The sequence below is a fragment of the Chaetura pelagica genome, unplaced genomic scaffold (assembly GCF_000747805.2).
Source record: "Chaetura pelagica isolate M959 unplaced genomic scaffold, ChaPel_1.0 scaffold52, whole genome shotgun sequence".
Taxonomy (NCBI): domain Eukaryota; kingdom Metazoa; phylum Chordata; class Aves; order Apodiformes; family Apodidae; genus Chaetura; species Chaetura pelagica.
In genome coordinates this window covers 1,052,726-1,065,587 of record NW_009952486.1, presented here as the reverse complement: position 1 = coordinate 1,065,587, position 12,862 = coordinate 1,052,726, and the positions used below count along the sequence as shown (strand labels likewise).

General features: G+C 42.9%; 2 protein-coding genes across 3 annotated transcripts in view; one reads left to right on the top strand and one right to left on the bottom strand.

Annotated features, from left to right (window-relative positions):
• Window positions 1-8,610, top strand: part of RAF1 (Raf-1 proto-oncogene, serine/threonine kinase) — a 32,724-nt gene extending 24,114 nt beyond the window's left edge. For both annotated transcript variants that reach the window (XM_010008846.1, XM_010008845.1), the window contains exons 13-17: window positions 867-913; window positions 2,331-2,449; window positions 4,080-4,211; window positions 5,874-6,008; window positions 7,452-8,610. In XM_010008846.1, the coding sequence (XP_010007148.1) occupies window positions 867-913; window positions 2,331-2,449; window positions 4,080-4,211; window positions 5,874-6,008; window positions 7,452-7,592 (574 nt within the window). In that variant the 3' untranslated portion in view covers window positions 7,593-8,610. The remainder of the gene's footprint in view (window positions 1-866; window positions 914-2,330; window positions 2,450-4,079; window positions 4,212-5,873; window positions 6,009-7,451) is intronic.
• Window positions 8,611-11,492: 2,882 nt separating this feature from the next.
• MKRN2 (makorin ring finger protein 2) overlaps window positions 11,493-12,862 on the bottom strand; it is a 14,589-nt gene continuing 13,219 nt past the window's right edge. The window contains 2 exon segments of the mRNA XM_010008856.1: window positions 11,493-11,829; window positions 12,415-12,559. Of these exon segments, the coding sequence (XP_010007158.1) occupies window positions 11,686-11,829; window positions 12,415-12,559 (289 nt within the window). The 3' untranslated portion in view covers window positions 11,493-11,685.

Here is a 12,862-nt window from a genome sequence, read left to right as displayed (position 1 = left end):
CCTCCTTTCCCCCAAACTCTCACATGTGGAGTTGAAATAGGAACGGGTCAAAGAGCTGTACCAGGTAAAGCTTTTGTGCAGCCTCAGTTCAGGCCTGTTGTATGCATCCTTACTTTCATTTGGGATTTTCCCCCCATGGATTCTTGCCTTAGTTGGTGTTACACCACTAGTCTCAGCTCTGCTGGATTTTCTCTTCTTTCCTAGCCTGAGGTCTCACTGTAAGGCACTAGATGAGATCCTGTTCTAAATATAGACCTAACTTTTTTTCCCTTGTGTTAATGACCATAGCAATGCAGTGTTTGGCAAACAGTGATTTATACTCATGGTGCTAGTGAGAGATGAGGGGATGGCTGTTCCTGTTCCACAGCTACAGGGCTCTCACACACAGGTGTATTTTGGAAGCATTCTCCAGATGTCTGGGTTATGTTACAACACAAGATGCTGACGTTGGCTGAGGCTGTCAGTGCTCACCCATTTTGTGCTTCAGGACTCAGGTTTCCAGTCAGAAAACTTGGGACGTGTGGTGACAGGAAATTAAAGCAGTCTGTGCAAAGTAACCCTCAGCACAGCAAACAGGTTTCATGCACATGAGGACAGCACCCTGTTTTCCAGGGTATTGTACTGTGACATGATAACACTCTGTCTCTTCCTGAGATTTATTCACTGCTCCCGCTTTCTGGAATGCATAAGGCAGGAGTTCTCAGCTGGCACTTGCTATATTTCTCTTTTCCCAAAGTAGTACATCCTGTAAGTTGACTAAAGCAAGAGGCCAGTGAAAGGGTTGAGGATGTGATCAACTGTCAGAGGGTCTGGCAGGGAACTGGGAGGCTGGTTCCTAATGCACTGCTCTGCCTTTCCTTTCACAGCTATTTACATGCAAAGAACATCATCCACAGAGACATGAAATCCAATAGTATCCTTTCCTAACTTCATCCTGCTTCCCTTAATGTGAGTGGTTTGTTACTAACATGGATATGTTTTTTTGGGGGGGTGGCAATGGCTCTTTCAAATGTGTAGGATGTGAGTAACTCCTAATGTGTAAGAAGTTACTTTTCTGCAAGGACTTCCAGGGGATATATGTGCTTGCTTACCAAACTTGGTGATAAAGGAGAAAAAAAATGTGCAACAGTTGTGCTCCAGAAAGTGTCTTATATGTGGTGTTGGTTACAGAATTTGATCCAGGGGCTGTGTTGGAGAGAAGCTGCACTGCTACATGGCAGGAGGTCGGGGTGTGTGTGGTGGTGTAGGTGTGCACATGTGGGCTTGGTTTAAGAAATGTAAAACACCCTCGTGACTGGCAGAAATGAAGCAAAAAATCCTGAAACTTAAGAAAAGGCAACCTTTTACCACTGTATTTCCTGCCAAAATAAGGATTTTGTAAGGCCTATGGAGTAAAAATGTTGTGAACTGATGTCTTTTGCCTTTGAAAATGTCTGCTTTTGAATTTGCCAAGAAGAGCATCTGTTGAGCTGGCAGCAGAAATTGCAGCTTCCTTGCAAATGTCATAATTAAAAATATGTCAAATTCAGTAGTTCCATTGGGACTATTCCATTCCTTCCCCTGGGAATCCAGGAGATTCCCATTTTCAGTTGAGCTCTAGAAAAATAATGGTTTGAGGATATGGGTGGCCAGGAGTTTGTGATTCTTGATTAATGATGAGCATTTTTGTGAAATAAATTAACTCTTCTGACATGGAAATGAGGACTAGGAATCTGCCATGTTTATATCCCTGAAACATTCTTAAATGAATGTTAAAACATTCTTAAATGAAACTGGAAAAAGACACCTTCTTAAAATAACCCCAACAAAGCAAGTGCTAGTTAGCAGTCTCAGACATATCTATTAAGCAGACGAAATAGCTGAAACTTATTTAAATCCCAAGAGATCTGCCAGAGAGTTTTATGTGAAGAGGTTGATTTTGGTATTTGTTTCTACTTGTAATTGTTTTTTTCTTAGTGCTCTTTCTTGAGTTGTGAGGATGTTGTTTCCACATGTGTCTCTTGACACCAGTTACTTAACTACCTGCAGTTGTTTGTTAATAACACAGTTGATTTCTATCCTAACTCACCTTAAAGAGACATGTACAAATAATGCTGAAGCATCTGCTCTTGTTTAGTCTTAAATGTTAACTCTGTAAGTATGGATGCCATAAAAATACTTTTTCTCTGTTCATGGTAGAACTCATAGCAGGTTTACAAAAAATAATCAGCAATATTCTTGGATAGTTGGCTTGCACTTGTGATAACCTAACGAGTCACTTTGTAATCATGTCGGGAAATTCAGAATTGTTTACTTAAGTCCTCTACAGAGTTTCCTTAACACATGTTCAGATATATTTCTTCATGAAGGCCTCACAGTGAAAATAGGAGACTTTGGTCTGGCAACTGTGAAGTCCAGGTGGAGTGGATCTCAACAGGTGGAACAGCCCACTGGGTCAATCTTGTGGATGGTGAGTAAAACATTTCACTGCTTGGAAAAGCTGCCTCTCCTTCCAGCAGCAGTTGTTCTGTCATTTGGACACTGTTGGAAAGCTTGAAACCTAAATGAATCAACAGATGCTCTTAGTGCTGCTTGGACAAGCTAAAACAGCAGCATGAGGTGCTGGATTGTCCAGACACCAATCACTGAAGAGTTCTCCTCTGGATTTCTAGAGCCATTTTAAACACTTAGGGCAGAGACAGGCCTGTCAGTGGAGCTGCAAGGAGCTGCTCTGAGGGAGAGGAGAGCTTTTCCCCAAATGGGCTCCTGCTTTTCCCCAAATGGGCTCCTGCTTTTCCCCAAATGGGCTCCTGCTTTTTCCCAAATGGGCTCATCCCACTGGGGAGCTTTCCCATAGGTTTTGAGGCTGCTGAGACTTGCAGCAGGTGAATGTCAGTTCAGGTACAGAAGTCCCAATTTCTTCTGGAAAGTTTATGGAGTTTCTTTTGGAAGTGGTACTGCAAAATCCTGGGGTGAGAGGATATTCCCAACAATTGCCTTCATGAATAAATTCTGCCAGAACTTAGAAGGCAGTTCCACAGTTTTCCTTGGAAAACTCAGCTGGAGAAAATCTCTTTAGTAACTTTTCAAATGTGAGACTTAATAATGTAAACTGAAAAAGTAGTGCCTGTTACCAGCTTAAAATGGTTACCATCATTAAAATGGTGCAAGAAACTCTTCTTTCACACTCAAAATATTCTGTTGACATTTAAACTCAGGCCATTTTTGCCAGTACTGTGCAGTTGCTTCCCTTCAGCACCTGCACTGAGCAGCAGTGTTTCCCAGCTCCCAGGAAACTGTGACAGGGCAGGTAGCAACATTTGTAGCCTGTACTTCAGGCCACAAGTAAACCAAATAAAAATTAGTTGCTACGTAGGGATTGCATAGAGATCTTCCAATATGTAGCACTGAAAGAGCTGCAGGAGTTATTTAAAACAGGTTTTACTTTTTAAAACTTACTCTCTGGGCTTGCAGCCTTCATTGCTACTTCAGTATTTGTATTTTGAGGAAAGTAAGGAGGTGTTCACTAAGGGTCTGGGATGCTTGGCCAGGGTTGGTTTGTGACCCATAAACACATAAATCTGAAAAAAAACCCCAGCTACAAAAGCAGAAGTTTTTCCTTTAAAACAAAAATACAAAAAGCCAAAGCTTTTTACAGCTTTCCATGAAAAGATGTAGAACTGACTTACCTAAAGGCTTGCCTGGCTACATGAGACAGATCTTGGGGGGAAAAAACACCTGTGTTTTTGCACTTTGCAGTTGTTGTTTCATTTATAGGCATCTTTGAGTTGTCATTACCCAGAAGTGCAGGCTGATTCTGTTTCCTTGAAAGCTGATAACAATCTTGCTGGGTTTTGTTGTTGTACTTAGATCAGCTTTTTGTTTACTCTCACTTGCACTGATGTTTTTCATAAGATGGAGAGCAGCTCTGCCTGAACTTTTCCAGAGCTTTAGGTGAAACTGAAAGGTTTTGAGCTGTGTTCACTGCTTCTTGGCTGAGCTCACTGTCTCTGCTTTCCAGATCCCTTCTCTTGTCCTCTCCATGTCTTAAGTTCTGCTCATCTTGCTCACAACCTGCTGCTGTTTTCCTCCTTTCACAGGCACCAGAAGTGATCAGGATGCAGGACAGTAACCCCTTCAGTTTTCAGTCAGATGTCTACTCCTATGGAATAGTGCTGTATGAGCTGATGACAGGAGAGCTGCCCTACTCCCACATCAACAACAGAGATCAGGTAAGAAGCACCCCTGCAATACTGCCCTGTGTTTATGGGCATTGTACCTTTTGTTAGCCTCGAAAAATGGAAGATGAAAGGCAAATGCAAAAGAATCAAAATGTTGTCTGCAACGTGGTCAGTTTCAGCAGTAAATCTGTGTAGTCAAATGTTTACTTCAATATTGACAGTGACAGTTACTCAAACAAACAAATATTAATAAACCTGAAGTGCCCTGGTGATTGGTTCATGAGTTAAAGTTTTGCTACGTCAGTAAAATCTTGGTTTATATAGTTGTGATTCTGTGACCTTTCCCTTTTGATGGTGAATGAGCTGTTCTTAGATCAAGGATTGAACTCTGAGCTTTATACCAACTGGAAAAAGAAAATAGTGGCTGCTGTCAAACCTGTTAGTACTGAAAGTTATTTTGTGTGATGTAGTCTTTCTGCAGCTGTGTTCTACCAGTCAGTTAACCAGTAATTATGTAGAAGCACATGAAGGACAAGACACCTCATCTATCCTCTTCACACAGATGCTTCTTCTGGCTTAGCAAGTGTAGAGCTAACTAAACCTCATCTATCCTCTTCACACAGATGCTTCTGGCTTAGCAAGTGTAGAGCTAACTATTTTGTAGGGCATGAACTTCAGACTCTTAGATCTTTTTAATCTCTGCTTTGCTGATCCTCAGGGTTGTGTTTCTTTTTAAACCAGGATTTGATCATGAGAAGTGTGTGTGTGTGTGGGGACAAACTATTCAGTTTGTCTGAGTAGGTAGGGTGTAGGTAGGAAGTACATCTTCCAAGTAGAAGAAGCCAGTTCTGTTAGGGAGGTTTTTTTCTTATTTTTAAAGTTGTCTACAAACTGGAACATGGGAATGTGTTTTAATGAGTAATATTGAAGTTATATCCACACTTCAGTAATAATTTCTGTAACCAGATAGATGACACTTGGCCCTCAGCTTTTCCAGGGCAGGACAGAGTATTTCCTGCAGAACACCACTGAGACCTTATTTTAGCAACATTATATTGATTTATTATTCCTTTTTTTTCCCTGTGAGAAAATTAGTTGAAAAAGGGGATAGCACAGTTAGTTCTGTGTAGCCCCCAGTAAAACCCCCCAACAAACTTCTTCCCCTCAACAAACCAAACTGACCTCCATTTGTCCAGGTAAGATCAATACTCAATAGTCAACCATTCATGTTATTGGAAGTAGGATGAAAATCCTAAACCTGGACTGATACAGGAAATGTCTTTTCCAAGTCATTGTTTGCCTGGATCCAAACCAGCCCCCTTTCCTTTGTTGCTGCCTTAGCCAGGATGAGTGCTGAAGGTCCCTCTCAGCTTGCTGGCTGCACAGCTCCTGGGGAACAGGTCCTGGGAGAGCTGAGCACACACTTGAGGTGATGGATGGAGCAGCCAGAGGGGCTGGCTGGGGCTGGTACTTTGTCCCTGTAGCCTTGTGCTGCCATCTCCTGCAGTGTGTCCACTTCCACTCTGTGTACCCCCTCACCTGCTCAGCATCACCAGTGTCCCTCTGATTTCAGGACCATTGTTTTGGTTAATTAATTTGGACTGATCTGTGTGCCTTTGGTGCTCAGGTTGTCACTTAGGGGCACTAAAGCTATCAACCAGTGAAACAACTTGACAACTTCAGTTTATCTGCTGCTTGCTTGTTCTTTCCCAGATTATTTTCATGGTTGGCCGTGGCTACGCTTCTCCAGACCTCAGCAAACTGTACAAGAACTGCCCCAAAGCAATGAAGAGGCTTGTAGCAGATTGTTTGAAGAAAGTCAGGGAAGAACGACCTCTGTTTCCACAAGTAAGTGTGGTTTCTGCCTGTGACTTTCAGAGTATTTCCTAAGTAGCCACAAAACATTCTACACAGATAGAAGTAGTTTCTAGGAAGTGCAACCTGCTCCCTATTTTTGTCTGTTCTCAGGTGGGCAGTTTTCATAACCCAGCTCCCTCAGGTGGCTTCTGATTGTATGTGGTTCCTGTAAGGTCATTAACAACATGATGCCTGCAGGCTGAAGCAGTGTTGGACTAACACTGAGCACTTTGCTTTCAACAGCTGCTTTAGAGATAAGAAAAAACCCTAACACAGTGAAAATCAAACCTTTGTATTTACATTTTACTTTTGGGGAGGTTTGAGGGAAAGGAGAGACAATTCCTCCTTTCCTTCCCCAAAAGCAAACAGAATCCACTGGGGGATGTAAATTTGGGTAGCAATTTTTTTGTATTTTAACAAAGGCTACTTTTCCTGGCACTTTGAAAATGTGGAAGGTACTTTCTTATTAAAAAGCTGGAATTAAACATCAGCATATTTCAGTAAAATAACTTCTTGCTGTTACAATCATCACCTTTGTTGTTTAAAAAGCTCTTTCTAGAAGTTGTTTTGTAAACAGCCTGTTATGCAGGAGGTGCAATCCTGTCCCTGTTACTGTTGGAGGATGGGACAGATGCTGGTTAATCCATCTTGATGTCTGTCAGCTGCTGAGAAGTATCCTCCCACCCCCTGGAACGTGGGTGGACCCCTCATAGCAGTGACACTGGGCAGCAGAGTTGGGAGTATTCAAGCTGGGGTCTTGTTTCCAGTGCCTCCACAAAGGGTGTAGTTGTTTAAAGCCATACAAGCATGGCTGGCCAGTTGAGAGAGGTGGTTCCAACCCTCTGCTCTGGCGAGACCCCTCCTGGAGTGCTGTGTCCAGTTCTGGAGTCCCCTGCATAATGACATGGAGCTCCTGGAGACAGTCCAGAGGAGGCCATGGAGATGCTCAGAGGGCTGGAGCAGCTCCCCTATGAAGACAGGCTGAGGAAGTTGGGGTTGTTCAGCCTAGAGATGAGGAGGCTTCATGGTGACCTTACAGCAACCTTCCAGTATCTGAAGGGGACAGTATCTGAAGGCTACAAGAAAGCTGGGATAGGGCTTTTGACACGGGTGTGTAGTGAGAGGGGAGATTCAGGTCAGACATCAGGAAGAAATTCTTCACTATGAGGGCGGTGAGAGCCTGGCCCAGGTTGCCCAGGGAAGCTGTGGCTGCCCCATCCCTGGAAGTGTTGAAGGGCAGGTTGGATGGGGCTTGAAGCAGCCTGGGCTGGTGGGAGGTGTCCCTGCCCATGGCAGTGGGGCTGGATCTAGATGATCTTTAAGGTCCCTTCCAACCCAAACCATTCCATGATTCTGTGGTAACAGGTGAAGGTCTAAGCCTTGACTGGAAAGAGCTGCTTGTCCAGCACCTTCATTCCCTCTCTGTCCCCTCAGATCCTGTCGTCCATTGAGTTGCTGCAACATTCTTTACCCAAGATCAACCGAAGCGCTTCTGAACCGTCCCTGCACCGTGCCGCCCACACAGAGGACATCAACTCCTGCACCTTAACATCCACGAGACTGCCCATCTTCTAGGGTCCTGCTCCCCTGCCCTTCTTCTCTCCAGGGATGGGACAGGAACAGAAGTAACAGCAGTTGTGCTTTTAATGCCTCAGTGTCCAGGATCAGTGCCAGCAGGATTCCCTGCGCCCCAGTTTGAAGAACAAGCTGCTAAGGACTCCTGCAGTTCTCCCCCTGCAGGGACACAGCTCCACAAGGCCTTTTTGTACAGTTTCTTTTACTGGGATAGTTAACAGACTGTACAGATCAAGAGATCTATTACTATTTTTTTAATAGATGCACTTGAGCCTTACTTTGCCCATCCACAGAAGCGATGGATGTTTCTTTGGCAGTGTTTCTGGATTGATGGGAATCTGTTGATGAATTGGGTATTTTTTACAGCCAGGATGGCTTCTTGAGGGAAGAAGATGATGCATTTATGGTGCTCCTTGATTGCCCCCTGCCATCTGCCACTTCCAGGTGGGGAGCTGTGCCTGCAATGGCTTTTCTGCAAACAAGACTGAGGGAAGAGGAAAAAACCAAAACCCAACAACTTCCTGGAAATCAGCTCCTGCCAAGAGCTTTCATCAAGCCAATGAAATAAGTTAAAATGCTAATTCAACACGAAATAGTTTTTGCAATAGTTTTGCACATAGAAGAAAAACTCTTGCAAAAGAATGGAATCTGTTCTGAACTGTACTGCTCAGAGAAGGAAGCCAGCCAGTCTTGCTCCAGTCCTCCTTAGTAACTTCAGCAGCTCACTTTGGTACTAGTGACTTGTTTCTTGCAGCCTGAGGAGGTGGGAAGGGTGGGAAGATGGGCTTTTGTGGGTGAGAAAAGGCTGATTAACATGATCCCTATTCTTCTGCAAAATGAGCAGAGTCTTCCTGTCCCATCTGAAGCTGTTCAAGAGATGCACTATCAAGAGGAAACTGAGCATATACAGTTTTTCTTGCTGATTTGGGTTTTAATTTTGTTTTTATTGCTCCTGAGAAAATGCATTTATTGTAAGCCAAGGTTCCTCTGATTATCTTATTTTAATAAAATAAATTAAATTTTAGGTTTAAGATTCAATGTCATCATTTAATGTAGTCATAAGTAGTTCTGACATGTACATCTAGATTTTAAAAATGCAGAAAATTACATTCTGGATGTTGTTTTTTTTATAAAGTTACTAGGATAAGGTAATAGCAGTTCAAGTAAAAACACACTTGATATGACAAAGTACAGGTTTCCAATCACTTCCATTATGAGATGGTTTTTATTCTACTGTAATAATTCAGCAGCATCTACTTAAGGTCCCTACACTGAGGTATTAATCCTTAGGTGATAACTGAGCATGACCCATAACATTTGCTTGTTAAAAACTGAGGGTTGAAGGAAACTGTTCCATATAGTGAACATGATTTTAAACAACATGATTGGTATTTTAACTGCAGCCCTCTTAAATCATCATTTATCTCTTATTTCACCTTCATTATCATAAGAAAAAAAAAAAGCTGCTTTTACTTTAGCTCTAATTTTCAAAAAGAAACCATTCATGTCTAATTTTTAAAACAGATTATGCCTCTCTTGAAAAATTAAAATATTTTCTAGTAAATAGGCTGGTTTTGACCAGCACTTCATGTCAAATTAGATGAAAGGTGCTAAGTGAAGACTTTAAAAGATCTGAGTTTCTAAGTCTTTCTGCTGTTAAATGAAAACGTCTCTCTAGGTAGCTTTGAAAAACAAGTTATCTTTTTAATTTCAGCTACTGTTACCTGGTTTCTGTCTTCCTGGGGGAAGTAAATCAGGAATGTCTCATTTCAGGTAAAGAACATCCTCTCCATAGACTTTTTTGGTATATTTTTATTACTGAAAATATTTCTCTCTAGAAAAAAAGAAAATATGCAAGATGAGCTTGAAACAGGCTGAGTGGGGAGGGGAAGGGCTGTGGGAGTGGTTTGTGGTAGAAAGGACGTCTGGGCTAGTGCTCTTCAATATTCATCTCTGAGTTCTTACATCTGTTAGTGATTATTTCACCTTGGTAATTAGTGCTGAGGAATTGCACTGGTGAGACACCAGAGCTGGGGCTCCTGTGGTGTGGTCATAGAGCAGCTGACAAGTCAGTGGTTACAGACACCGACATAGCAGGAAACCTTGTTAAAATTATCTTTAGGGAGGAAATAATTGTAGAGCAGGGACACTTCCTAGGTCAGAGCAGGAGGTGCCTGCTCAGGGTGAGGGAGCTGCTGGGCAGGGGAGGGGGGCAGGTCTCCCTCTTCTGCTGGAACCTTGGGAGAAATGCAGGATTTCCAGCCAGAATGTTTCTCAGCCTCAGTTTTAACCCAGAAATGCCAACCAAGGGATGAAGTGGATAATCCTGGAGTCACTAATTTCGTTCCATTTATAAATGTTTAAAGCCCAGATTAAGGTTCCTTTCTGACAGTGCCCCAGATCTGAGTTTTTAGCCATGGCAGCATGTCCTGTTTACTGATGGGTTTGCTTAAGTGTCTCTAAACATACTTTGCTTCACAATATAAGCAAGTTCAGTTGTCTCAACTGTCAAGCTTTCTGAAATGCTTGACTCCAGTCTTTAAGCAGATGAGGGACCTTTAATGGGTATTCAGTCTTCTCCTCAAGCCATCAGGTAAACTGTCCCTCTTAGTTGAAGGCTGTAGAGAGAATGTGCTTGAGGAAACTCCTTGTACCCCAAAATCCTAACACTCAGCAGCCAGGTCAGTTGTGTCCAGACTGAATTTTTGGCTTAATTGCAAAGTTAATCCAAAGCATTTAACAGAATTAATTTCTTTTATCAAATAGCAAATTTCTTTTGCTCAAGCCTTTTGCAACACAAATGTAATTCAAGTTTTAACAAAAGTAAAATTAATTCACAATTTTATGATTGGTACAATGATCTTAAAGGTCTTCTTCAATCTCAGTGAGTCTAATTCCATGAATGCAGATGTGCCTCAATACCTCACCCCTCCTGGACCTTGACCATTGGTGTCCATCTGAAACATGGGCAGCTGGAGCCAGAGACCTCCTGAAGAGCTGGAGGTGCAGGAGCTGCTGTCAGGGCTGTGGGGAGGGAGCTGGAGGCACCTGCTGCAGAGCAGCCCCTTCAGTGTCACTTACAAGAGCAACAATTCACCTTCTGCCCGTTTGGGGCTGGTCTGAGCCTGGGTCAGAGCTACAGGGATGTGGGAGAGGCCAGTACCACACAGGTAAGAAAAGCAGCAGTTAAACCAAATGGGTTCTTTTGTAACCGACATGATTTATGTTGAGAGTTGCAAACTAAGATCACTGAGCTAAGATCAGAAAACTATTTAGTTACTTCATTTTGGTTGCTTCATTTAACCTGAGTCAAGGTTTCCCTTCCAGTTAAGCACATTTCAACTAGTTACATTTTGTTGCAGTTTCACTGTTGCTGTTGCAATGACTCCTTAAAGTAACTCCATATAATCCAAAATCCAGTTGGTGGTCTAAGTTTGATTGTGACTTCAGTCTTGCTCTGCCTGAATATGTATTGGTGCAGGTGTATCTGCTCTCCAAGGGACACCTCCTGCCACTGGTGGCTTCAATCCTTTTAAAACCAGGGTAGGAACCTGCACAGCCTGTGAGAGCCAGGAAAGGTCCAGGCCCCACTGCTGAAACACTGTGAGAACACAGTGAACTTGGCTCTGGACTCTGGGTACTACTTTGAGGTACAATGCATTAGTTCTTAAATCTTTTTTTAAGGGGGGAAAAAAGCTACACTGACCATTATTCCCAGTAGATATACATTTAGTGGATTTGATGGGGAAAAAAACCCCACCAAAATAGATTTAGCAACAGTTTTTAGCAGCTGAAGCTTTAAAATGGTAAGAGAGGAGCTGTTTTTACACTGCCACTCCACTCACACAACAGTGTATCTTGGGCCTAAGAAGGAGAAAACCCTCTTAGAATGATGGGATTTTTTTCTCCATGCAATCAATTTCACTTTTAAAATATATTTTAGTATTTTTGTTGCCATACAAAAACTACCTGAAGACTTTACCAGGACTGCACAAGGAAACCACAGGGTACATTCATCCTAACTGTGCCATAGAAAGAAGCGTGACTAAATAAATAGCTGGATTGCTATGCAGGGACAGGACCTTCCTTCTCTTTATTGAGAAGTAGCAGAATCCTCATCAGCCCCAGAAAGGTGCATGAAAAGTTCTCCAAGTTCTGTTACTTGGTCATCTGTGCTGGTCACAGTCCTGCTTTCTCTGTCTTCAATGAAGTCCCACAGACGAACAGAATTGAAGAACTGCAAGAGAAGAAATTTGACTGATCACCAACCAGTCACAGATCCTCAAAGTATCTTCCCTGGCCAGACTTACTTCTTCATTAAAAAAAAACAAGTGTGAAGTTGAGACTCCAAAGCTGGGTTGGTTCTATATTTAGTAACACTCACAGCAACATTGGCTGTTAAATTTACGGTGACCACTGCTCTGTGGTATGAGCTCTGCGAGGTGAAACCAGCCCTGGGAAGGGGCTGTTCCTCAAGTGACCCCACCAGCCTGACTGCCCAGCCCCAGCTCATGGGACCATTTCAGCTGGTGTTACTGCCAGCTCTATGAGGCAAGTGAGGTGAGTTTTTAACACTGCAGGTGAAAGCCTGAGTGGCAAAACTCCTGAAGAAAGGTTTGCTGGGAGAAGGATCGGTTGAAAAAACTAAACAATAATAGATTTTTTGCTCTTAAATAAGAGGTGCCTTCTACTTTAACAACAAACCTGTGCCCCAAGGGAAGGTGAGGGATGCTTCCTTCACTTCTCCAAGGCTGTGCTTGGTATGGAACATATTTATGTAGTGCACTTCACATGCATAATGTGGCTTTAATCACCCCCTTACCCGCACAGTCCCCTCAGAACTGAGCTGCTTCCGGGGCTTCTCAGGTTCAGCCCGTGTTCCATCTGGGTAAGCATGAAGGTAAAGACACTTCCCTCCAAAGGGGCAGGTTCCTTTCCCTTGTTCAAAGTACTTGCAGGGTTTCTTCCTGATTTAATAAAAGAGAGAGTTACTGCCTTCAGCTAGCAGGAAACAGACAGTTCAGTCTCCACAGCTGCTTATCTCATCCTGGGTCAGGGGTGCAGGGCACTGCTCCTGGTCTCCACTCCCTAACTGACAGCAGTCAAAATAGACAGGAAGGATTATTAAAAGTGAAAAAAAAATGCAAAATGAGCAGCATCATAAGTAAAAAAAAACCCCACTATCCTAAGCCATGAAGAGTGAAGGATGTTCAGAGAATACCATCAATCCTACATGATGCATTTTTACCCTGCTCACAGCAGGCAGGCTG